Below are 24,071 nucleotides of genomic sequence, written 5' to 3'. Positions count from 1 at the left end.
TTACCATGGAGGACAGATGTACCTCCAGGATATCTCCCACTTGGAAAGAGAAAGCCCCCAGATGGCGGCCTGGCCTCCAGCCCCGTGAAGGGCTTGATAGCCATTTCCACCCTGGGTCCTCCAGCTGGCTCTTGCACCTGTGTGCAGTATGATCACAGGGGTTGAAATGGTCTTTTGTATAGCTTTCTAGAAACAGGTGTGGCATTTAGGGACAGAGGAAGGTAGGGGCTCCGACCAGCAAGAAAAAGCAAAAAATTCGGTGCCTTATGTGATCCACAGATAAACAACTGTTGACCTTTGGGAGTGAATTTTGGTTTGTCAGGTGGGCCTTACCCCTCCCAGGCCGGCTGCCATCCAAGGTTGCCAGGCCCACAAAAGCAGGAGCTGAGTCCTAAGAAGAGAAGGAGGGAGTGTTGATCAGAGAGGGAGGGAGAGAAACAGAACCTGGAATGGAGTATTCAGAAGAAGGAAGTGAGAGGTCCAGTTCAGACCCCTGGTGGAGGCCTGAATTGGGGGAGAGTCAGGAACTTAACCAGCCTCCTTTCTCTGTGCTTTCCGAACTGAGTGCCCTCCAGTGGCACCTCAGCTCTTGCTCAGCTTAGGGGAGGTATCGGAAGAGGCGGGAGGCCGCAGAAGGGGAGACTCAGCTGGAAAGAGGCAGGAGACCGGCAAGCAGGAGCCGCAGGGAGATGGAGACTGATGGCTAAGGAGGAAACAGAGTGAGCGGACGGCCTGATGTTGGCATTCACACTAAGGGTTATGCACTGAGCAGTCACAGGGCTGCAAGTGGCACGGGGACTTCAGGTTCTCAGATTCCGGGACAATGAGCCGCTGCCAGAGGCCAAGCCGGCCCCAAAGAGAGAAGAGGGCAGCCTAGCAGCATGGCCAGTTGGGGTTGGAAACCCCGGAGCGTGGAGGCACTCCCTGCCCCCCAGCTCTATCCTCCCTCAGAGTGAGCGGGTGTTAGGCTGCCTATCAAGTGATGGTCCTTTCTGCTCACATCCCTTGAATGAGACTGCTGGAAACGCCCCCAGCACGACAACACCGGTGCACACTAACCGTGCCAAGGCTACCCAGGCTGGGCACTGCCAGCAGGCACCCTCCGGCTGCTGCCCAGACCCCTCGGCTGCAAGAAGAAGGGGAGGCGACAGTGCTGGGCAGAGGCATCTGGACAGACTTTATTCCCATATCCCGCCTGGGAAGGCGCGTGGAGTGCAGGGCTCCCGAATCCCCGCCACGGAGCACTCAGCCCGCCCGCCAAGGAGGGTCCGGGAGGTGTTTCCGAATCCCCCAACCCCCCACTTTTAGGGCCAAATCAAATGAAGTTTGGAAAGGCTTGGTCTGCTTTGCTGAGCAAATCGCCTCGTTAGCCGTTTCCGCCTGACAAGGCTGGCTCCGGCGCCAGCCTTCTCCTCTCCGGGTGGCCATCTCCAAATGCTGCGCGGGGAGCAACGGGTCGGCCCTGCGAGGGCTGCCTGGACCCTGAAGTTTGGAAAAACAAGAAGAGATTGAAATGACTCCCTCCCTTCTCCGCAGACACACACGCACCGTCAAGCCGCCGCCACTTCCTGCCTTTGTTTTTCTTCCTCCAAAACATTTTTGGCCTCTTGCATTAGCTGCCATGGGGCTCCGGGTTGACGATAAAAGGAAATACACGCTGAAGACGTTTCTGGAGATGGCCTCACACCGTGGAGCTCCTGAGAAAGAACAACTCATGGAAAACCAGTCTCCAGGGCCAATGTCACAGCCATGCCCATCTTGGACTCTTCAAAAAATGCAACTCGCACTTGGCCTTCCAGGGCAGCCTTAGCCCCCCCGCCCCGTCGGGTGTTCTCTTGAGCCGGGTGGGCTCAGCTTGGCTGTTGGGCCTCCTGCAAAGCGGAAGAGTCAATTAGGCTCAGAGCAAAGTCAAAACCAAGGACCCGAAGCTCTGCCTCCCTAAGATTTGGTCTTCAGAGCTGCACCTACCTCCGAATAGCCCCCCCAAAAAACATTCACACCGCCAGTATATTCCAGGCAAGGGGGGCAGAAGCAGGCAAAGCTGGGAAGAGTGCACAGCACTGGGGATCAGAGCATCCCCCTCCCGTCCCTGCCGGGGAACTAAAAGCATTCGCCGCTCCAGGCGGTTTCCCTTCTGGCATCAAGAGCCTTTATCCTCATCCATCTTCACAGCAACGCCCCCACTCACCCCCTTCCAGGCTGCAAGACCCTCCCGGCACCCCGCTTTGGTTCAGCCGAATTGCCCTTCCAGCCGCTCCTAGAGCGCCTTGCCCTGCCCCAGCCTTTCCTCGGGAATTCGCCTTTGTCTCCTGCAGACACCCATGGGATCCAGACTGACCAGCACCCTCTTGGCTTGGCTCTCAAGAACACGGGAGGCACTAGTTCTACGGAACGGCACATATCCCTATACCAACCTTTCTGTGGTGACCCCCCCTCTCCCTGGCACCAAGGGGAAAACCGATCTAATGGGGAGAGGGGCTGCGTGCAGCTAGGGTAGGTAGCCTGGCGTCCCCCGCTGGAGGGCCACTGCAGCCGGTCTGCTCAGGCACAAGCTGAAGTTGACTGCCAACACTGCTATAAAACCCCAGGTCTGTCTAGAACAGTTTTTGGTTCTCCTAGACGCCCCCGGGTTCAATTATAGTCTTAAAAGCCCTAATACAAGTGCAAGAATTTGTTTGCCTTCACCCAGGGGCAGGGCAAGCCCCGCAATGGTGGCGCCTTTGTTATGGCAAAGTCACTGAAACCCCTCAAGCATTCCTTTTGTCCGAGGGTCGGGGTGGCGGGGACTGGGTGGGCTGCTGGGAGAGAGTTTGAGAGAGCCAAAATCAGCCAGGGAATGACTTAAATACTGCTGTTCGCAAACCTCTCCTCCCTTTTATATTCAGTCTTCAAGAAAGATGCTGTGGAGAAATAAATATTTTGCCTTGTTGGTCGCCGCTGGAAATAGAAGTTTTTTCGCTGCAGGGCAATCCTGTAACTGTGATTCCCAGCTTTAGGAGGTCTCAAGCTGCCCTTCCCAATGACCTTCCTTCCCACCAGACCTTTTCACTCACACCGATACTGCCCTCTGCACAAGCCACAGTGCCCCAATATGTCAAGCTGGAGATGCACAAATAATTTCAAGTTCAGCTCTCAGGGATTCAAGGGGCATGGAAGTTCTCGCAGCAAATCCTGAATAAAGCGTTCATTAAACCAATGTGTCGGAGTAGTTTGATTTGTGATATGCAACCCTGTAAAGGGGGGGGGGTTGGAGCCACATAAACATAAATGCTAATAAATTAGTGTACTCCACTACAGAGTAATTACTCGATATTATTGATATTTACAGCGAGTATTCAAATGCAATGGTGAGCCATCATTTAGAGAAAATACATAATGAGAATATTTCTTTTGCAGTGCAATACACGATTAGATTTTGTTATTGTGTCAGTTACAGTTAGCTCAGCAATAAATAAATAAATCGATGTTGACACTTAAATACCAAAGATCTTAGAGGTTATACTCTAAATCTCCCCGAGATATATAAATACCTTCGGCTATTTCCTGGATGGGGAAAGGGAAAAGGTTATTCTTTTTCATTTTTCAACTTTCCTTCAGCGACATCCAGTTCCTTCCAAGAAGATAGGTGTGGGGAGGCCTCAGAGCTGGACCCCTCCCAGTGCCTGGCCCTGCCTGGCTGCTCTATGCCCTTCTCTTCTGCTTCTCCCAAACATTGTTCATTCAGTCCTGCAGGATGGCAAGCATTTTTCACCATCTCATTTTTTTTTTCTTTCCTCTTCCCAAGAAAGCTAGACTCATACTAGCTGCTATGGCCTCTGTCTCTCTCTTTAGCTCAAACCTAGCCTTTTCAAAGCGTTCTTTTCACCCAAGGTGCTGGGAGGTTCAGAAAGACGTCTCTTTTCTTTGGCATTGTGTCCCTTCTGTGGGATGAGTAGCCGGAAAGGCGCCGAGCCTTCTGAGTTTCTGCCCTGCACATCCCTGGCTCTCAAGCTTTGCAGAGGAAAGGTGGCCTGTTACCCCTTTCTCAGCCACGGCTCCCTGGCCCTCGCCCCCTGCTCACTGCCCCCACTCTCCCTACAGCTCTGGAGCTCAGCTGTGGGCTCCCGGAAGGTGCAGCATACCCAGGAGAAGTCTCCTTGGATGTCAGCGCCTCTAAAGCAGCCCAAGGCTCGCCTCAATTCCATGGTTCCCCGAGTCCTCAGCTCCAGAAGACCAGGCAGGGGGGCGGGCGGACCAGTGCGCAGCGGCGCAGCTCCCACGCCTCTGGCTCTGCGGTGTCACTCCGAACCCCGGCAGACAGCGAGGAGGAGCGGGTTTCTCCAAGGGCAGGGCGTGGGGTGAAGAGGCCGGCAGGGAGAATGAAAGGGAGGTGGATCCCGGGTGAGACGAAGGGCTTTCCGGGACCTGCGGATCCCTGACAAACCGCGGGGGAAGCCGCCCAGGTTGTTGGCGGTTTAGGGACGGAAGGCACTAAAGCGCTTCGGAAGTGACCATGAATGCGAGCGTGTAATCAAGTCACCGTGCAAATCGGGCGAGCCACGAGGCAGGCACATCCACGGCTGCAAACCCTGTCCCGAAGGGGGTCCGGCCAAAGTCGGAGGCAGAGGTGGTTCCCAAAGCAAGCCTGTGGTAGGGGGACAGCGAAGAAGGAGGTGCGAACGCGAGCCTCCAGGCGAATAGATTCCAAGACCACGCACGGGCCACGCAGCGACGAGCTCCCACCCGGCCACCCCCAGCCTGTGGCTTCCCTCACCCGGGGAGTGGTGGGTGGCAGGAGTTGAGCTCTCTCACCGCCCTCGGCGCACTCGAGGGCCAGGACCGTGCAGCTGAGCACAAGCAATTGGCACGGGGTAGCACCCAGCCTCGCCGCGCGCCGGGAGGCCCCCCCAGCCAACATGAGTTACACCGGCGATTACGTGCTTTCGGTGAGAACACCGAGTGACGATCTGTTGCTTCCCCTGAGGTGGCTACAAAGAAAGGAAGCTGGGGGCGGGGGGGGGGGTGTGGAAGAAAGGAAAGGAAAGGGGGGGGGAAAGGTCCGGACTAGCTAGCAGCTTGTCAATTTCAACATCGGGTCACATGACCAGCACCTCCCTGCTAAGGATGGGGATAGATTTCCACGTCAGCTTACGTCTCCAAATTTCTACTTCACGGATCCGCTTCAAAGAGGCAGCTGCAGTGGAGAATCATGTTAAGCTCGGCTACTGCGGAAAGCCCAAGGTAGCCCAATGATGGATTTTGATGAGCGTGGTCCCTGCTCCTCTAACATGTATTTGCCAAGTTGTACTTACTACGTCTCGGGTCCAGATTTCTCCAGCCTCCCTTCTTTTCTGCCCCAGACCCCGTCTTCGCGCCCAATGACATACTCCTACTCTTCCAACCTGCCCCAGGTCCAACCCGTGCGCGAAGTGACCTTCAGAGAATACGCCATTGAGCCCGCCACTAAATGGCACCCCCGCGGCAATCTGGCCCACTGCTACTCCGCGGAGGAGCTCGTGCACAGAGACTGCCTGCAGGCGCCCAGCGCGGCCGGCGTGCCTGGCGACGTGCTGGCCAAGAGCTCGGCCAACGTCTACCACCACCCCACCCCCGCCGTCTCGTCCAATTTCTATAGCACCGTGGGCCGAAACGGCGTCCTGCCACAGGCTTTCGACCAGTTTTTCGAGACGGCCTACGGCACCCCGGAAAACCTCGCCTCCTCCGACTACCCTGGGGACAAGAGCGCCGAGAAGGGGCCCCCGGCAGCCGCGGCGACCTCCGCGGCGGCGGCGGCGGCGGCGGCGGCGGCGGCAGCGGCCACGGGCACGCCGGCAACTTCAAGTTCGGACAGCGGCGCCGGCGGCTGCCGGGAGGCGGCGGCGGCGGCGGAGGAAAAGGAGCGGCGGCGGCGCCCCGAGAGCAGCAGCAGCCCCGAGTCGTCTTCCGGCCACACTGAGGACAAGGCCGGCGGCTCCAGTACGTATAAAGGCAGCGCCCTGCGCTTTATGAAAGGGGAGTTGGAAATCTAGCGCAGCACCGCTGTTAAATTTTTATATGCTGTTTTATAAGCATATAAGGTTTATGAAGGGCCTTTAGGTTTCCCCCAACAAAACTTTGTTATAAAAGGCGGGATCACGTGGCGAGTGCTGAAATTGGCCGTGAAATACCCACCGGCCGAGGCATGCCTGCAAAAAAAACAAAACAAAACAAAACAAAACAAACAAAAAACCCCACACAACTGCCTTTTTCCCTTTTTTCCCTTCTCGGCTCCCAAGCCCAGCAGCTCGACCCCTCTCGGGACCAGGTCGGGGCTGGGGAGCCGGAGGTGGGCGCCTGTAAATTCCCCTTGCAAGGGCTCCGGAGCCTTTGATAGCGAGGTAATCCGGAGATTTTTATAAAAGCCATGTGTTGCGCCGGGATTCCAGTCCCGGCCGGGATTCAAAGACATCGCTGTTTAACGATGGCACTAGGAACGTGTTTAACAGATAAAATAGCCCGCTTAGCTCGAGTAATACATTAAAAGAAACAAACTAACCCAAAGTTGGCCTTTTTGTCCAAAGGAAGCCATTTTCCTGTGGCGCGGTGGCAATTACGTGCCGCCTTCTGTCCGACTGCATGTTACAGTTGTTATTCAATCTGTCAAAAGCGGGTTTTTTTCTTTACTTCTGGTGGAGTTTTATTGAAAGGGGAGCAAGTCGAGCCTGCCCGCAGCTCTGGGAAACCCCTCGTTCCTCCACCCTATTGGAATAGCACCCCTGCTCTGCCGGGGGGACCAGGATGGCTGTGTGGCCTTGGTGTTCAGGAAAGGCCCAGGGTAGGGGGCTTCCGCTGCCACCTCCCCACCTCGCGGAAGCCAGGAGGCTGGCCGGGGAGGCAGGAGCTGATGGCCAGGACTCAGGCTGACGAAGACCCGGCAGCTGCCCCATATGTTAACGAGGGCCGAGTCCCGCCGCAGCCGGGAAAGACTGGGGCTGGGGCCGCCTTTACTGCCTCGGGAACTGGCCGCCCAGGTGCTGGAAGGTGAAATGTCCGCGGGCGGGCGGCTGTTTGTTTAGTCTGGCCAGGCTGTAGACAGCCGGCGACCCCCGCTCGCTGCTTTGAAAGCGGTTTCAGCGGCGCAAACTCGCCTGTTGCAGTGAGGAGCCCTCCTTTCTGCTCTGGGGCAGAGTAAGCAGCTTCCCTGGGGGCCTATCTAGGGAGCTGACTTTTATCTGGAGCTGAGCCTCCGCCGGCAGCCTCTCCCCAGCCGGCAGTAGGAACCTGAGGCAGGGACCTGGGGGGACCTTGATGGGGCTTGGGCAGGGCCTCCAGTCCCTGCGGCCAGCCCTTTTCCTCCACTTGGGGCTCTGGGATGGACTGCAGCCGTCACACCTGGCTCTCTCCCTGCCTCTTTCTCCCTTCACAGGTGGCCAACGAACCCGAAAAAAGCGCTGCCCCTACACCAAGTACCAGATCCGGGAGCTGGAGCGGGAGTTCTTCTTCAGTGTGTACATCAACAAAGAGAAGCGCCTGCAGCTGTCTCGAATGCTCAACCTCACTGACCGTCAAGTCAAAATCTGGTTTCAGAACAGAAGAATGAAGGAAAAAAAAATTAACAGAGACCGTTTACAGTACTACTCGGCCAACCCGCTCCTCTAAGGCTCCAGCCAACTGGAACTGGGTGGGGGGCTTCATACACATGAGATTATATGCAGATTTTGACCTTGACAAGGTCACGGCACGCGGTGACTTTTGAAGAAATGCGATGTGCAAGAGAGGGGAGGCTACACGGAGACAGCCTGGAAGGAGGCCGCTCGGGGACGCTCCTGGGCATCGGTGGTTAAGATTTCTAACAATAATTGGATTCGGAGAGTTGTGCATCAGCGAGAATGAATGGTTCGGGGCCCCTGGTGGTTCACTCTTGGAGACTGCAGAGCTTCGGGTTGGGTGTGGTCTCCATCAGGGACTGGGCCCCCTCCAGACCCCCTGGAGAATGACCCCGACCAGGGACCCTCCACATGGAGCCTGTCCACTTCCAGGACCCCTGCGTCAAGATCTCCAAACCCAATTCAGTTTGGGAACAGGAGCAGAAGGAAGGGGGAGGATTCCTAGACGTCCGGATTGGGGCTCCTTTCCAAAGCCAATGTGAAAGACGACTGGACTAAGAGGACGCTGTGAGGTGGGAGAGGGCTGCTGATCCTTGAGGGAAAAATAATCTACTATTCCAGGTGGCATTAGGGGCTCTCCACCCCCTCCTAGCCACTCACCACACTGTCCCAGGCCTGAGCTTCCAGCAGTCGACTTCTGCAGCTCACCTAGTTTCTCCTATGATTAGGGTGTTCGTCCTGGCCTGCCACTCTGGCCTAAAGCCTAGTGACAGAGCAGACCATTCCCTGAGGTGGAAGACATCAAAAAGCCGAGAGGCTGCACCCAGGCCGCTGGCCCCCAGATCCCTGCAGGAAATGCCTGTGGAGTGCGGCAGCTTGGCAAAGTCTACAGCACGCTTAAATCAAGCTTGGATTTGCTCAGCGGAGCGGCGGAGCAGCAGAGCAGCAGGCCTGGCCAGCGGTCCCCAGCTATGAGGGGCTTGAGCCCCCCCAAGCACCCAGTTCCCACGCCGCGCTCTGCCCTTCGTCACCCCAGAACTGAGCTTGGAAGCTTCCAGCGACCTTCCAAGAGCTCGAGAGTGATTTGGAATTATTTTAAAAGATAAATATTATATTATATATATATATTTCCCTGAAAGAACCAAAGCAAATTTTAAAAGATGCAATGTAGAGGGGTAGAAAAGATGAAGAAAATATTTAAAGGCTCTATCTGTTTACAGTGTTCCATGGTTAAACTCACTCACTGCTAAAAATATTTGAATGTACGCTTCATACAGGGATGGTGTTCAAAAGACTTGTAAATAAAGGAACTATAACCTATTTTGTTTGAGAATATATATATATTTTTTGCCATTAGTTGATTGCCTTTGGGGTATTGGAGGGGATGGAAAGTGTGTCGGGAATGGTCTTTTTAATTTCTTGCATATTTGAAAAGTGTTAGGGAGATGCTCTGAGGTTGTTCGGCCCTCCAGGGTCTGGGGACCTCAGCTGAGAAAGGCAGGCACCCTTCCATTAAATCTCCTCTGCCCCCCTGTGTTAAGAAGCGTCTGGTGGCTCTGTTTGTAACAGGAGTATTGGCCTGTCCTCCATTCTCACCCACTGCGTATGTCGCAGCATGTATACAGGTGACAGGGCACAAGGAAAATAAAGACTGTGGAAACTTGAGTATTGGGTCCTGGTGTGACATTTCTCTCCCCGCTTGCCTTTTACTGCCAAATGTCTGCCCCCCCCCAACACCAACACCACTCCCCCTTAGGAAAGGGGCAAGTTACTAGGCCCCTGAGCGGGTGGGGAGGTGACTTAGGATTTAATTCCATTAGAAGCCAAACTTAGGAAGCCAAGGTGAATGGCCAGGTCCTTGGCTTCCCTCACATGGGGAAGTGGGGTCCCAGGAATGGGGTATCTCAGGGCCTGGAATACGGGGCTTCATCCCCTCAAACTGACCCCAGCCCTGGGAGAAAGCCCTGGGGCTTGAGGTGGCCAGTGGGTCTGATCCCAGGCTGGACTCACTTACCTCAAGACCAGGAGGCCTGAAGTGGAAACACTCTAGGGTGCCCTGGGGAGCCCTGCAGCAAGAGGGAGACTGGTCTGGGTACAAAGACAGAGCAGAGTCTTAGGAGTCTCTAAGAGCACTTTCTTTTCTCCCCAGCTCCCGGTTGAGGCTGCCTTTTCCCTTTGGGGAAAGAAAGATACTGGTTTCCTCTTTGTTTCCTGCCTTTGAACTTCTGCCTTAAATTTGGACATCACCCATAACCTTGAGGAGCAGGGTGAAAGGCCAGAGCCTTTTGTTGCCCACCGCCCCCCCATCCCCACTCTCTCCCTAGCCACTCAGGCAGGATCAGAGCAGCAGAGAGGATGGAATTTGGAGAGAGGCCCCAGACCCCATAGCCCCGCTCTGTTTATTTGTTTGTGTGTTTGTCTAACTTACGCGACTGGGGAAATCAAACTCAAAGAGGAATGGGACGGACCCCGGAGATGAATGCCTAGGTTGATAGACACACAGAGGTGAACAAGGACTCTCCTGGGGGCAGGGAAGGAGTGGGCAGGGAAGCCTAGGATTTAAGGAGACTTCCTTTGGGACGGTTAAAGATTAACCAAGTCTCACAAGTTGCTACAGAGAGTCTAGCCAGGAGGACTGTTCGAGGGCGGGCGGCAAGCGGGCGCGGGTTTGATTTCTGAGCCCTATAAAAGCCTATCCTCCGATGGCTGTGACAATGTGGTCGTAAACCCGTCCGGGGCCGGCCAATTTGCATATTTGGAATGCGCCGCTATAAACCCGGCTGGGATTTTGCAGCAATTTCTTAGATGTAAAAATGAGATCTCTTTAGCAGCGGGCTGGGCACACTCTCGCTCTGTCTCTGCCTTGAGTCTGCTCTCCTTTCCCGGCTCCGGGCTGGAGTTCGGGCCCGGCCTAGGCGCTCAGCCGCCACGAGATGGCGCACTTCCGATCAATGTCAAAGCCGCCGGGGAGCCGGGAACCCCAGCGCATTTCTTGGCCTTTGTTCGCTTCTGATACTAAGAGCGGCACGTTACGTTATTTCACTTGTCCCAATCTCCTTCGTGTCAAAAAAAGGGGGCCTCACCGTCAAGTAGCGGTTGGTGCTGTAATTTAAAGCAACGCGTCTTCTCTAGGCCTCGCAGGCGTCGCGGCGCGGAGAAGCCAGCTTTCCCTTGGCAGTGATTTCGGAAATGTGTCAAGGTAAGAGGCCACAAGTTTAGCAATTTCAATCTGGCTGGGGCGGGAGTGGGGCCGGTGTCTGAGCAGGGCTGGGAAAGTGGCTGGGTTTGTGAGCTGGGGGGTGACGCTATAGGCGCTCAGCCCACTCGACCCCCCTTCTCTCGTCACCCCCTAAGGTTGGAAAGCAGGGGGGGAGGCCTCAGTGGAAAAGCTGACGATTTTAACTCTATGCGCCAGCATTTCACCTAAGGCGATCTTTAGATTTTGTAGAAATATTCAGAATGGGATGAGCCTGGGGTGGGAAGCATCCAAGCAAAAGGGTCCCGGCTGTGCTGGGATACGGGACTGTGGTGGTAAAAAAAAAAAAAAAAAAAAAAAAAGGGTGGGGGGAGATGGCGGGACTGGGGAAAACTGAAAGTTTCTACTCGAAACAATGATGTGGTCAGCGACCGTAGCCACTGGGGCAGGCTTATTCCCTGGGGCAGAAGTCTGGGAGGTAGCTGGTTTCCTACTATGTGTGATCTCTAGGTTTGCCCAGCAGATTGGGGGTAACATTTGTTCCAAAAAAGGCCAATTCAGAAAAGTAGCATTATATTTTTGAGGCTGCCAGGGAATTCTATGTTGCTTATTTGGAATGTGCCGCTATAAACCTGGCTGGAGTTTCGCAGCAATTTCTTAGATGCAAAAATGAGATCCTTTGCACACTTTGCAAATGCGCAAAAAAATGTCTTGGTAAATACCTATACATTTTCAAAGGCTGGCACCGAGGATAAACTCTGATCAAACAATTTCTCCATCAGAGTTGTCATAAAAGAAGTTTAAGATAATCATATCGCTTACATTTCAGAGGCCAGCTTCAAATTTCCTTTTTTCCTAGTTTTAAATTTTTTATTCCAGTATGTTTTCATTCGTTTCTCGAAATGGTTATTTTCTTTTCACAAATATACTCAGCATGGGTGAGTGGTGGGGGGGGGGAGTCTCAGAGAAAGTAGGTGCCGCCTGTGTGTGCATGTATAATTTTGCCGATCACAGTCACTAGTCTTTGTTGAGCGTGGTCTGAGTGGGCGCCCACATGGTGCTCTCTGCCGCCTGAGCCTTCCCTAAAATCCCAAAGCTGCCTCTAGTTTCAAGGCCAGAGGCAGTTTATGATGGATGAAACTAAGGATATTGCAATTGAGGGGTGTATGTGAGGGGTGAATGAAAAGGCCCCAACACTCCCCCCATCAGGAGAGAAGGGCCAGTTCAGTGGTTGGATATAGAAAAAAAATTTAGGGACACACTGCACCTGATTGATTCTAAGCAGACACATCAAATACTGTATCCCTGAAAAGGCTGACATTCTTAAAGATGAACAGGAGAAGAAGTTTACTGCTCACCCCCCAAATTTTAAATATGCGGTAAATGCGTGAATCAAAAAAGTCCAGAATTTTTGTTAAAGCTGGATTTGTGGAAGTAGCATTTATTTTTCCTCTCTGGGGCTGCACCTCAACTCCACAGCTGATCAGATAATTCTGAGCCCAGAAAACATCGAGAGTGACCTCCAGATACAGATTGTTTACTGGCTATCTCAATCTCAGTACCTGGTATTTTTTATAAGAATATTTTTTGGTAATAACAGTTTATTGTTTCTCGTGGTTTGCAAGGGCCTACTCAGGAGAAGCAATCCGCTATCTGGTGAACTGCATGGTAATCCTTGCCAAAGGGCTTATTTCACCAGCCTGGCATTTACTTCGGCTCCATAGCTGAAGGGACATGTAATTAACCAGGTAGAAATGAGCAATATTTACTCCTAAATAAAACGTGGGCCCTGGCAGCTGCACAGGCCTGGTTGAAGCAAGTAGACACCAGAGAGTTTTAGGTCAAAGGCATCCTGACCAACAAGAGAGAAATTCGGCAGCTGGGAAAGAGGGTGAAGGAGAAAAAAAGAAGGTAAATGGTCAAGAGGGAGAGAGAGTGTCCAGAAGCCAACCCATGCTGCAACTGAATTGTTTTTCTTAATCTCTTGGGGGTGGGGAACCCCCGGAAAGCTGAGATGATCGATAAATGGAATATTTTATTGAGGAAGCTAACACCTCGGTGTTACAGTCTGGGGAATGTGGAGGCTTGGGGGGCGGTTGGGGATGCTGGGAGCTCTGAGACAGACTGAGAAGGCAGCAGGCGTTTTACTTGAGCTTCTGCTGTGTGGATATCTTCTTGTTCGAACCAGCCAGCCGGGCAGGCCAGTCTGCTTCCCAGGCGCATCTGCGGGCTCTCCACACACTCTCCGCTCAGCGGTGGAGGTGGAGTGGCAGTCTGGGCCAGAGAGGGGATCCCACACAGGCTTACATATTCTTTTTTTTTTTCCAAGCAAGAAATAGCACAAACTCAACGTCACGTTTGGTTTATTAGAAGGGGGGAAAAGACACTGGAGAGAAACATCCAGCTTTCCCCAAAGGTCCATGAAGACCCAAGTGCCAATGCCATGGTGTGTGAGCCCTCAGCGGGCCTTCCACCTCCTCTACTCCACAGCTGAGGCGGCCTTCTCATAGCGGATGCGCTACCAGACTATTTGTAACCTTGGTTGGAGCGTGCATGCTCTGGGATCCCGTTCAGCCTAGAAGCCCATTTGGCCACCCTACAGAGCTCTAACTAGACTGGGCCTGAGCTGCCTACAGCCGGGTACCCAGCTTGTCTTACTAGTCAAACTGGCAGGGCTGCTGATTTCCCGGAGAGTCCTGGAACATTCTGGAGACCCCAAGGAAAAGGCTTTGAGGGGTCTGTGAACTCCCTGAAAATAACGGGTCAAATTGTGGGAATGCACAGATGTGCATTTTTCACAGGATAAGAGTCAGAACGTGGCCTTAGATTTACCAAAGGGGGCTTTAACTTCCAAAAAGGTTAAGAAAGACAGGTTTAGATCCTTTAGAGCGTTGTCTTTCACTTAATTTTTTAGCCTTCACCATCTCAAGCGTTCTCTGCTGCGGCCACTGGTCTTTCCTAACCTGTGGGCTGGGAAGTCGCTTTCTGCATTTTGTCTGAAAAGGCACCAACTCCTGGCTCACTGGCCTGCTGGAGCTCATTCTCCTCAAGGGACCCTCTCTTGTACTTGGAACCTACTTCCCACTGGGCAGAGATTTCCTGAGAGGTATGGACAGTGCTGAGGGGCAAAACCCCCTTCTCAGGCAGTTCTCAGCTTTGTGGCATTTCCCAGTAGCACTGCTGAGCACCAGAGTTCCAGTCAGTTTCACTCTCCTTGCAAGGTGGGTAAGGGCCAAGCCCATCTGGGGAAGGATCCTGGGCTGCTTGGTCTGAAGCTTTTGGTACTCAAGTTCGTTGACCTCGTGGGCCTAGCCCGATTAAAAGTTGCCTTGGCCTTGGGCGTTTGAGCGATATGGAGAGTGAAGGACAGATCCTGATCTCTCGCCACAGACCCCTCACTGGATTCGGCTGCGTCGTTACTACAGCCTCAAGACCCTGTCGGATTGGAGAGAGCCGACTCTCTCATGCTCTCTCTCCCCTTTTCTCCCTCTCTTTTCTCTCCCTCTGTCCTTCTTTCCTTCTGTTCCTGTCTTTCTCTCTCTATCTCTCTCTTCTCCACCCCAGACGTCCAGTCCGCAGAGCTGGTCACCACAGGGCGCAGAGGTGTAAGTGGCTGGAGCGCAGCGCAAGCGGTGGCACGGCCTCCGGGTGCTGCGCGCCGAGCAGCCGCTGCCGGCAGAGACCGCAACTGCTTACTTGCATCTCAGAAGCCAGCACCAGGGCTCTGCCGCCAGCTCTCGCATACGCGCTCTCTGTGTCCTCTCAGGCTCGGCTTCCTCCTCCGACTGAGTTCATATTGGGAGGAACAAGGCCAAGTGCCTGGCAAGTCACCCGGAAGGCAAGGGTCTTTCCCCGCCGCCGCCCGCAGCGGGATCCCGGCGTTCAGCAGCTCCAGCCAAGCCCTCTGCAGGGACCGGAGCTGGCGGAGTGGGCAGGCCTGGGGCATCCTGGAGAGCTCTAGCCCGTAGGCCAGGGGCAAGGCAGCGGCCTCCTGGGCTCCCTGGATCCGGCCGGAAAAGGTCGCATTTCCTGAGACATGTATGAGGCCCACACTTGGGGGCTAGCGCCCTGGGCCTGCCGTTTCCAGTTGACTGAGAGCGCGGTCCCTACGGCCAGGGAAGAAGGAGGCCCCGGTGTCTGTTGAGCAAAGGGCCTGGCCTCCGAACGCGCCTATAACTGGGCCACGAGCCCAGCCAGGCCTCACAGAGAACGGATTTCCTCACCGCGGGCCTCGTTAAAATGCGCACACTGCGGGAGTGAGGGATGCCCCAGCCGTGGGTTTGGAGGGGAGGGAGGAAGAGGGGAGGGGACCAAGAGGCAGGAGTGTGGTGACATTCGTTCTTGTCGTAGCCTCCGGCAGCGTGCGAATGCCAAGGCTAAAGGGAGAGTTCCAGGAGAATTGTGTGGCAAAGGTGTCCGTTTGCCACCCCCCTCCAAGTTTCCCCCTCCAGGTCTTCGCCTCCTGGTAAGCCAAAAACCCTGAAGATCAATGTTTTCTTTCACTTCCCCCAAAGGCGTATGAGCTTGGAGGCTGCCAGGGCCATGTGGCTGCGGGGTGGCTGGACCTCGCTCTGGCCTTGGAGTAAAAGGGTGGGGAAGTCTCTCAGTCAAAGTGGTCAGTCGCCTCGACCCCCCACTCGTGGCAGCCCGCGAAGGTTCACCGACAGGAGCTGCAGAGACGGCAAGCCAGGTGAGCACGCCATAGGTAAACTTCCTAACTGGATCAACCCACGGGCGGAGGAGGAGCGGAGCGCGTACCGGGTTGAGAGGCCAGGGCGTTGCATTTTGGGGAGAGTTCTGTGAGGGATGCAAGAAAGAAGCAGCAACTGCCGGCTTCCAGTCTGCTCTGGATTTCGGACACTCTGAGGATCCTGGTGACCTTAGGAATAGGTCCACCACCTTGGGGAGACAGCTCCAGGTCCAGGGCTGAATGGGAAGAGCTTGAGGCCCTGACGGCCCCCCTTAGTGTCTAGAGTGCACCGAGGTCTGGTGGCTGATTCCGAAATTAAAATGGGGAGCACCCAAGGCGAGCCGGGGTGCGCACCGTAAACACCCCACTTGTTAACTGCGCGGGGCCCAGGGGCCCTTCAAACAGGCCCCAAAGGAGGGCGCGCGTCTGGGCATGGGCGGAGCGAGCCCAGGGGCCAGGGCCCCCACCAGCCACGTTGGGGTTGCCCCCGCAGCTCCTGGCCTTTGGGCTGAGGTATTGGGTGTGCGTCTCGCGGCCCATCAATACAGATTACATATTTATATCAATCGCGGGCTCGGAGGGCGCCCTCGTAGAGCGGCCCCGCGCCTACGAAACCAAACTGGGAGTGGTCGCGCGGAAACTCTGGCTCAGGATTGGCTGCGGGCGCTCGCCGCGGTGCGGGGGGATTGCTAATCGTATTCAGCATGTTTTGCACAAGAAATGTCAGCCAGAAAGGGCTATCTGCTTCCTTCGCCAAATTATCCCACAACAATGTCATGCTCGGAGAGCCCCGCCGCGAACTCTTTTTTGGTCGACTCGCTCATCAGCTCCGGCAGAAGCGAGGCTGGCGGTGGTGGCAGCAGCGCGGGGGGCGGCGGCGGCGGCTACTATGCCCACGGCGGGGTCTACCTGCCGTCGGCCGCCGACCTGCCCTACGGGCTGCAGAGCTGCGGGCTCTTCCCGGCTCTGGGAGGCAAGCGCAATGAGGCGGCGTCGCCGGGCGGCGGTGGTGGCAGCGGGGGCCTGGGTCCCGGGGCTCACGGCTACGCGCCCGCGCCTATAGATCTGTGGCTGGAAGCGCCCCGGTCATGCCGGATGGAGCCACCCGAAGGGCCGCCGCCGCCGCAGCCCCAGCAGCAGCCGCCGCCCCCGCCGCAACCACCCCAGCCCCCGCCGCAGGCCACCTCGTGCTCTTTCGCGCAGAACATCAAAGAGGAGAGCTCCTACTGCCTCTACGACTCGGCTGACAAATGCCCCAAAGGCTCGTCCGCCGCTGCCGAGATGGGCCCCTTCCAGCGGGGCCCGCCGCCTGACGGCTGCGCCCTGGGCACCTCCAGCGGGGTGCCAGTGCCTGGCTACTTCCGCCTCTCTCAGGCCTATGGCACCGCCAAGGGCTACGGCAGCGGCGGCGGCGCGCAGCAGCTCGGCGCCGGCCCGTTCCCTGCTCAGCCTCCGGGGCGCGGCTTCGACCCGCCACCCGCGCTCGCCTCCGGTTCTGCGGATGCAGCCCGGAAGGAGCGAGCCCTCGATTCGCCGCCGCCCCCCACGCTGGCCTGCGGTGGCGGCGGCGGGGGCTCGCAGGGCGACGAGGAGGCGCACGCGTCGTCTTCGGCTGCGGAGGAGCTCTCCCCCGCCCCTTCCGAGAGCAGCAAAGCTTCGCCCGAGAAGGACTCCCTGGGTAAGCAGGGCGCGCTGAAGGGCCTCAGTCAGGCGGGCAAGCAGACAGGCAGACCCAGAGAAGGGAAGGAGCAGAGAGCCAGGAGTCCGCACGGCAGCCGGTCGGCCTTGGCCCGAACTGCAGGCAGGCTGACCTTGTGAACTTGCTTTTTAATATTTGGGCGTGGGAACGCAGTAAAAATTCATGTCAGGCTTAGCGCCCCACACCAAGACGTCCTCCGGCTGGGGGCGAGGACACCGGCAAGCAACTCCCCTCTTGTGCGTGCCCTTCTCCGAGCCGAGCCCCGGAGCACCCTAAGCGGTGGTCTGGGCCCAGCCTGCCAGGCGCGGCCCACGCGGGGGGGAGGAGGAGGGAGGGAAAGTGTCTCGCCCGTAGATAGCGCGGATGTTTGTAAGGCGTCCAAAATAAGCAGCCGCCAGCACCAATAAATAAGCCCATTAACCGGCGAAGTTCGAGTTTACGATCCCCCTTGCTTTTCTCAAAGTTGCCGGAGGGATGGGAATCCTCGTTGCGGGGAGAAGAAAAGGCATATGCAGCCCGGATGCCTGGGCCCTGCTCTGAGAGTCAGAAAGGGGCCATTTCGCTTCCCCTGGAACTCGAAATCGCCCAGATTGCACGTCCCTGGCTCCTGGAGAGACGTGAGGCAGGGCCCTTGACCCCCAATCAGTTTTTCGTGCCTTCCCCATGTCCCATCTATGTCCTTCTTCCTCTCCTCATCAGGCCTTGGGCAACCAGGGAACTGGAGTGAGACACAGCCACGTGGCCCGCGCCCCCCTTCCAAGAAACCAGTCTGCGCTCCCAGCCTGGGGGCTGCAGGAAATGCTAGTCTGCCTCGGGGCGAGAAGCACAGAAAGGCGTTAAGTTCAACATATACAGCCTGCCCTCCCAGGCCGTTCCTTCTGCAGGCACCTGGCAGTTTTGTGTTAAAACAGGTGTTTGGAAAAAAAGCGGAGGCAAATGTAAATTGGGAGAGTAGGTGTAGATTGGAGGCCCACTCGATTTTGCACATGACTTTTGGAGGAGCTGCTCTCCCTGGGCAAGCTAAAGGGGGGCATAACTCTCTCCGTGTGACTCAGGGCATCCCTCTTACGGTAGGCACGATCCGAATTCACCCCTGTGTGCAGCCCGCGTGGCCTCGATTTAACCTTCCCCTCTTTATTCTCTTAAATGCCAGGCAATTCCAAAGGCGAAAACGCAGCCAACTGGCTCACTGCAAAGAGCGGCCGGAAGAAACGCTGCCCCTACACCAAGCACCAGACGCTGGAGCTGGAAAAGGAGTTTCTGTTCAACATGTACCTTACTCGAGAGCGGCGCCTAGAGATCAGCCGCAGCGTCCACCTCACGGACAGACAAGTTAAAATCTGGTTTCAGAACCGCAGGATGAAACTGAAGAAAATGAACCGAGAAAACCGGATCCGGGAGCTCACAGCCAGCTTTAATTTTTCCTGATGAAGCTCCAGGCAATGCGGTTCTTTTCGCTTCCAGAGGGCCGTTCTGCCCCCTCTGTCTTCGGCTCTGCCCAGGAACTCGCACCTGTGCCGGAGCCCCATTCCTCCCTCCCACACTCACCATCTCGCTGGCTGTTCCATCTGTGCAGGGCTGGTTTGTTCTGACTTTTTGTTTCTTTTTCTGTTTGCTTGGTGCTGGTTTATTTGTTGTTTTCTGGGGGAAAAAGCCATATAGCGCTAAAATTCTATATACAGAGATATTGTCCTAAATGTAAAGCGGTGACAGGGATGGTTTGCTGTCTTGGGGTTCCACTGCTTGAAATGGCCTCTGTCCTCCTGGTCGAGCTGGTTTCCTGCAGGGCCGGCAAACCTAGCCAGAAGGCGGAGGTCGCATTGTAGGCAGCTGAGGTGTCTGGCCTGAGGTCAATGGTGCAAGGAGCTGCCACCGGGCTTGCCTGCCTGGAGTGCTGGGCTGTGTTTAATCAGGGGATACAGGCCCCTGGGTCTCTTTTTTCTTTCTTCCTTTCTTCCTTGGCAAAGAGAAGGGCTTGCAGGCATGGACACACAGGTTGGCAAAAGGGCTTGACGTGGGCTGATTGGCAAAACTGAGAAAGTCAGAAAGATTAATTTTTCCTTCCTCTGTAAGATATCCCAGCTTTAAAGGAAGAAAAGAATGACCAGGAGAAGGAAACTTCTCTTCCAGTTTGTGTAAGGTCTCGCATTGTGGGACTAAATTACTTCAGTCTGAATTTCCATGCCCTTCTGGCTGTAGATAAATAATCATATGTTGTTTTGTTTATACCTGCAGATTTAGTGGATTTTTTGTCATTAAATAATTGTTACCACTGGTAACACAACAAGCACACCATAATTCTCTCTATCTTGTGGAGGTTTTTTCCCTCGTTTTTCCCTTTTTTCTTTTCTTTTCTTTTTTTTTCTTTCTAAAATTCACGGAAGCCAAGGAGGGCTGGGGCAAGCGGAATAGACTAGAGAAGGGAGACACTGTTGGGTTTCCTTTATACTGTGAAGTTACATGCATAAAAGGGTCAAACCTGTAGGTGCAGAAAAAGAAAAAACTATAAAATACAAATCTGTATAAATGTCTATTATTATGAAAAATTGCCAATCTTGTTTTATGCAAATGCATTCTATCGTTATTATAAATGTTAGTTCTAGCTCTATTTACTTCTAATCTTAAATCAGAATAAATTAATATTGTAATGCTGCTGTGCGTGGAAAAAGACGATGTTTATGTTCTTATAGAATAAAAGCTGTGGAATGAAGCTTTTTAATTTTACCTCTTTTTTTTTTTTGACTTCTTATCTTCACCTTCCACTTTATCCCGTCCACCACTTTTACAACAGGAGGACTAGCCCGCGCCCCCTGCAATTACTTTAGGCATCTATTTAAATATTACCTAGACGGTCGTAATTTGTCTGGGCCCTATAGCCCTGGTGCCGTAAGGTTTGTCGGCTTTTGTTCAGTTTTATGACTTGCTAGTATATCTGGATTGTGGCTGTCTTGGACCAGTGGTTTCAGTTGAGAGGGGAGCTGCATAGACAGAGGAAGCCAAACAGGATTTCTTTCGGGAGACCCCCGGGAGGTTCGCAGAGGCTGCTTATTTCGTGGGTCTCCGGGTGCTAAATGACCCCCAGCCTAGGACTCCGGGGAGCAGGCTGGGCCCACAGCGCGTCACTAGCGTCCGCAGCAGCGGTTAGGTAGACCGCGGCGGGGCTGCATGGGTCCTCCCTCCCCCAGCAGGCCTCCCCGACCTGGTCGCCCTCGGCGGGGCCACGCGTTTCCTGCTCGCGGGAGGTGGGGGGGGCGACAGCAGGGGGGAGGGGGCGCAGGAGCGCGCACCCCGGCTGGCTGGCTGGCTGGCGGGGAGGGAGAGAGGGGGAGAACGAGTGGCAGGGAGCGAGCACGGGAGGCCGAGGCCAGACAGGGAGCCGGACTCCTTGCTGTCCCTTGCGCTTTCGAATCGCCCAGGGCTGCCGCCGCTCGGCGCCGCGCCGGGTCGCTGAGCTGCAAGATTTGGGAAGCCAGCCCGCACACTGCTCGTTCCCTCCTCTCTTCTCGCTTTCTCCCCTCCTTCCATTTTCCTCTCTCTCCTTTACCTCCCTTCCCTTCTTCTCCCAGGTTTACCTTACCGGGGCCGGTGGCTTCTCCCTCCGTGATGCCTTAGCGGCAGCCCGGAACACACAGTGACAGCGGCGGGCGCAGGTTGGCGAGGGGCCGGGCGCGATCACAGGGTTCTCCTCTGGCGGCGGCGGCGGCAATAACGGCGGCGGCGGGCGAGGCAGCTCCGCGCGGGCAGCACCAGAACTGGTCGGTGATTTAGGTAGTTTCCTGTTGTTGGGATCCACCTTTCTCTCGACAGCACGACACTGCCTTCATTACTTCAGTTGAAATCGTCTCAGGTACCTGTGCGCGCGGGGGCCGGGCCGGGCGGGGCATCCGGGCCCTGGTCGTGCCAGGCCTGCGGTGGCAACCTCGGCTTATCCCGCGCAGGAGCCTCGACGCTGCCTCCTCAGCGCTCTGCCAGGCTGCTGGCCTCAACCCCCCCGCCCCCACCTGGCCCGGAGCAGGTACGGTCAGGTTAGCTGCTCCTTCGCGGACGCCAGGGGCGTGGTAGGAATTCTGGGCTTCGGGCCATTCAAGGTCAGGGGCGCACGCTTCAATCCTGAGCCTCCCCCGCTCCAGGCCTGCGCCTGGCTAGGGACTCTGCCATTCTCCTGCAAGGCTGGGACACCTCCAGCCCCAATCCAGGGTACGAGATCAGGAAAGATCCCTTTGCCAGTGCAGACTCAGTCTAAATTATGAGGGACAGGGCTAACAGGAGCTGGGATTCTGGAATTGTCACTTACCCTTCTCTCTGTAAACCGCCCTCTACTCCCATGAGCTGCCTTTGACTCTTCCTTCTTTCCTTCCCTCCTTCCTTCCTCTTTTTTCTTTCTTCTTTACGCCTTCCCTTTTTTCTTTCCTTTTCTTTGTTTTTCTTTCACCTTCGGTCTATGTCCAGTTTTCTATCTCCACCTCCTCTCCTCCCCAACTATTCCTTTGGGAGGGAACCGGGAGAGATCCAGGGCTTGCTTGGGGAGAGCGGTGGAGGCGGGGGGTAGCTTATTTTTGTATGCGCGTTCAAGTAGAGGTCAGAATCTGCAGAGGAAGGGCTCGAGGGGCACGGCTGTCGAGGGCTGTGGATCTGGGCCTGGTATGCCACGGAGCAGACAAGGCCTCGGTTACGATCACGACCGGATGGCGGCGGCCTGGCGTTTCTACTCCGCGGCGGCCTGGGAGATCTGATTAGGGGCATTCGCGGCGTTTCTGTGTGCCCACTCCGAGGGCAAGGAGGCCTGTCGCCAACTTCACTGGGGAGCTGAGGCTGAGACCTGGGCTGAGGCCTAGCCAGGCTCGGTGGAGCGTCACGCAGGGAACTCTGCCGGGAAGCTTCCTCGGCTTTCCCGGCCTGCGAGTCCAGGCTCCGGCTTTAACCGCGATAAGGGAGCCCCGCTAGGGCAAAGATTGGCTGCTTGCTTGCCAGCAACTTCTGTCAGGTTCAGAGTATGTTAGATATGGCATCCTTGTGGGGACAGATGCTAGAGAAGGGAACCCTTCCAGTGCCAGTCTGTTTCAAATAATAGGGGAAAGGAATCCTAAATTCCAGAACCGTTGGAATACAAACTTGAGTCCGTGTTCCAAGTTGTAGGCCATGGTTTGAAGCCAGAGGGACCATTCTCGCTACAGGGAACTGAAAACAACTTCTACCCCTCCATATCCCCCAACACACGTGTGGGCCTTCAGGCTAAAGCCCACGGAGCAGCGCTTCCCTTCCCAGCTCCCGCAGCCCAGGAACTATTTTCGCTGCTCAGCCTGCCCTCCTGTTATCTGAAAGGCCGGCATAGGGCATTCGCCTCAATTCCTCCCTGCCATTTTCAGGACCTGAGTATTGGATTTGTTTTGGAGGCCAAGGTTTTTGAACTCTCAGGCTAGAAGAGGCAGTTTGTAATCACACCCATTTCTTGTTTCTGTATGCACATACAATCCTTTTCACTTCCAAAATAAAAGCAGACACAAAAGCCTGAATATTCTCTCCCCAAACCTGTGGGCTAAATAGGGATAACATTTAGTTTTGTGATTTCCCTCCTTTCTAGGCATCAGTAAAGACTGCTTAATTCTCAACGCCTGCTAATTATTTAGTAAGCCTCCTATTTGGGGGCGCTAAGGCTATTTAAAGAAACCCAGCCTTTTAATTTTAAAAAATACTAATAATCACTGGTGCCTTCTCTGGCTACCAAAAAAAAAAAAGGAAACAGCAAGCAGGCGTATCCAGCCCGTTGGCAGGCAATTACAATTAGGAGTGAAGGTTTCCTCCAGGGTTAATTTTTCTTAATGAAAATCTAAGAGGTCGATATTTGGGAAACCCTGGGCTACGGTGAGGGTGCGGATAAGGCGGAGGAATTTACAGAGAAAGGAAAATATTAGGGAGGAGGGGGCCAAGGCGGCCAGGACCGGCCACGTCGGAGTTCATTGTGTCGGCCACTTCCCTCTTCCGGCGCGGGCCGAGGAAGGGGCACCCGGTTGGTCTCTGCGCGGCTTCGCAGCCTTATTCTCGGGGAGAGCCTGGCATTTGAGGGTCCCCACCTGGGATAGGGGTGTATCAGGGTTTGGGGGATTACTGGAACAGTTGGGGAGGATGAAGGCAAAAAAGAAGATGGAAGCGACCGATGCCGCCCGCCCGCCCTCGCCGCCAGGGAAGCGGGCTAATGAGAAACACACTCTTGCAAACACAGTGTTCACACGTGAATTTAATTACCCCGTTTTTAGGAGTCGCCTCTTTCTGTTCGGGTTTGGAGTAGCTTTTTGTTTTTGTTTTTCAATTAACATCCAGGCCGAGGCCTTTTAATTTACCTCTGAAAGACTCTAAGGGGTGAGAAATACCTTCCTCAATTTGGCCAAACTAAGGAATGGGATTAAAAGTCAATGCCCTGTGCCCCTCCCCGTTTTAATTTCTAGCCCTGGACTTGAGCTGCGGCCCCTCGCTTCGGGCCTTGAAACTCTGCCGAGCCTCGGTGCGGGTGGGTAACCGAGGCGGGCCCGGGATAGGAGCCGGGAAGGAAGGAGCCCTGCAGGACTCATACGGGGGCCCGGAGGCCAACCGCTCCGGTGCGGGCCTCCCAGCTACTGGAGCCGCGGGATCTCTTAGGCGGGTCTGCCTTTTTGCCATCGGGCTAGCCTTTCATTGATACTGCCTCGTGTTTTTTCGCAGCTCAGATTCAGGGAATGCGACGAGGCCTGCAGAGCTCAGCGTTAGGGCCTTCGAGGTTGGAGCAGGGCGCTGGGCCGCCTGCTGCGTCCGCCGGGGGCGGGGGGCAGTGGGGCGGTGGGGCGGTGGGGGATAGTGATTCCGGGCTGACCACGAGCAGGGCGCGAGGGGCTCGCGTGTGCGCGGGGTTGGGGCCGAGTGCGCGTCACAACCAGGTCCTCAAGCCCA

At 55.4% G+C, this 24,071-nt stretch overlaps 2 protein-coding genes and 2 long non-coding RNA genes across 6 annotated transcripts; 2 read left to right on the top strand and 2 right to left on the bottom strand.

Annotated features, from left to right (window-relative positions):
- Positions 1-1,095: 1,095 nt before the first annotated feature.
- On the bottom strand, positions 1,096-12,150 carry LOC109548539 (uncharacterized). Of its 3 annotated transcripts, none has more exons than XR_012334012.1 (4): positions 10,649-12,150; positions 7,429-7,535; positions 6,515-6,615; positions 1,096-1,871 (listed from the first exon to the last, which is right to left on the bottom strand). It is a non-coding gene; the product is annotated as an uncharacterized lncRNA (long non-coding RNA). The 3 variants fall into 3 exon arrangements; XR_012334011.1 differs by lacking the exon at positions 10,649-12,150 and adding an exon at positions 8,226-8,333; XR_012334009.1 differs by lacking the exon at positions 10,649-12,150 and having other exon boundaries at positions 1,102-1,871; positions 7,398-7,615.
- Positions 5,229-9,230, top strand: HOXA11 (homeobox A11). Its single transcript, XM_004312984.4, has 2 exons — positions 5,229-5,955; positions 7,385-9,230. Exons 1-2 carry the CDS (start codon positions 5,229-5,231, stop codon positions 7,615-7,617), a joined length of 960 nt encoding a protein of 319 aa, XP_004313032.3. The 3' UTR covers positions 7,618-9,230.
- Positions 12,151-15,308: 3,158 nt separating the features above from the next.
- On the top strand, positions 15,309-19,874 carry HOXA10 (homeobox A10). Its single transcript, XM_073809765.1, has 2 exons — positions 15,309-17,129; positions 18,304-19,874. Exons 1-2 carry the CDS (start codon positions 16,172-16,174, stop codon positions 18,576-18,578), a joined length of 1,233 nt encoding a protein of 410 aa, XP_073665866.1. The 5' UTR covers positions 15,309-16,171; the 3' UTR covers positions 18,579-19,874.
- LOC141279553 (uncharacterized) lies at positions 18,544-22,113 on the bottom strand. The gene is made up of 2 exons (XR_012334008.1): positions 20,728-22,113; positions 18,544-19,629 (listed from the first exon to the last, which is right to left on the bottom strand). It is a non-coding gene; the product is annotated as an uncharacterized lncRNA (long non-coding RNA).
- Between the last annotated feature and the right edge of the window lie 1,958 nt (positions 22,114-24,071).

This window comes from Tursiops truncatus, chromosome 9 (genome assembly GCF_011762595.2).
Source record: "Tursiops truncatus isolate mTurTru1 chromosome 9, mTurTru1.mat.Y, whole genome shotgun sequence".
Taxonomy (NCBI): domain Eukaryota; kingdom Metazoa; phylum Chordata; class Mammalia; order Artiodactyla; family Delphinidae; genus Tursiops; species Tursiops truncatus.
Note: the sequence above shows the minus strand (reverse complement) of the source record. Positions and strands in the feature narration are given on the sequence as shown.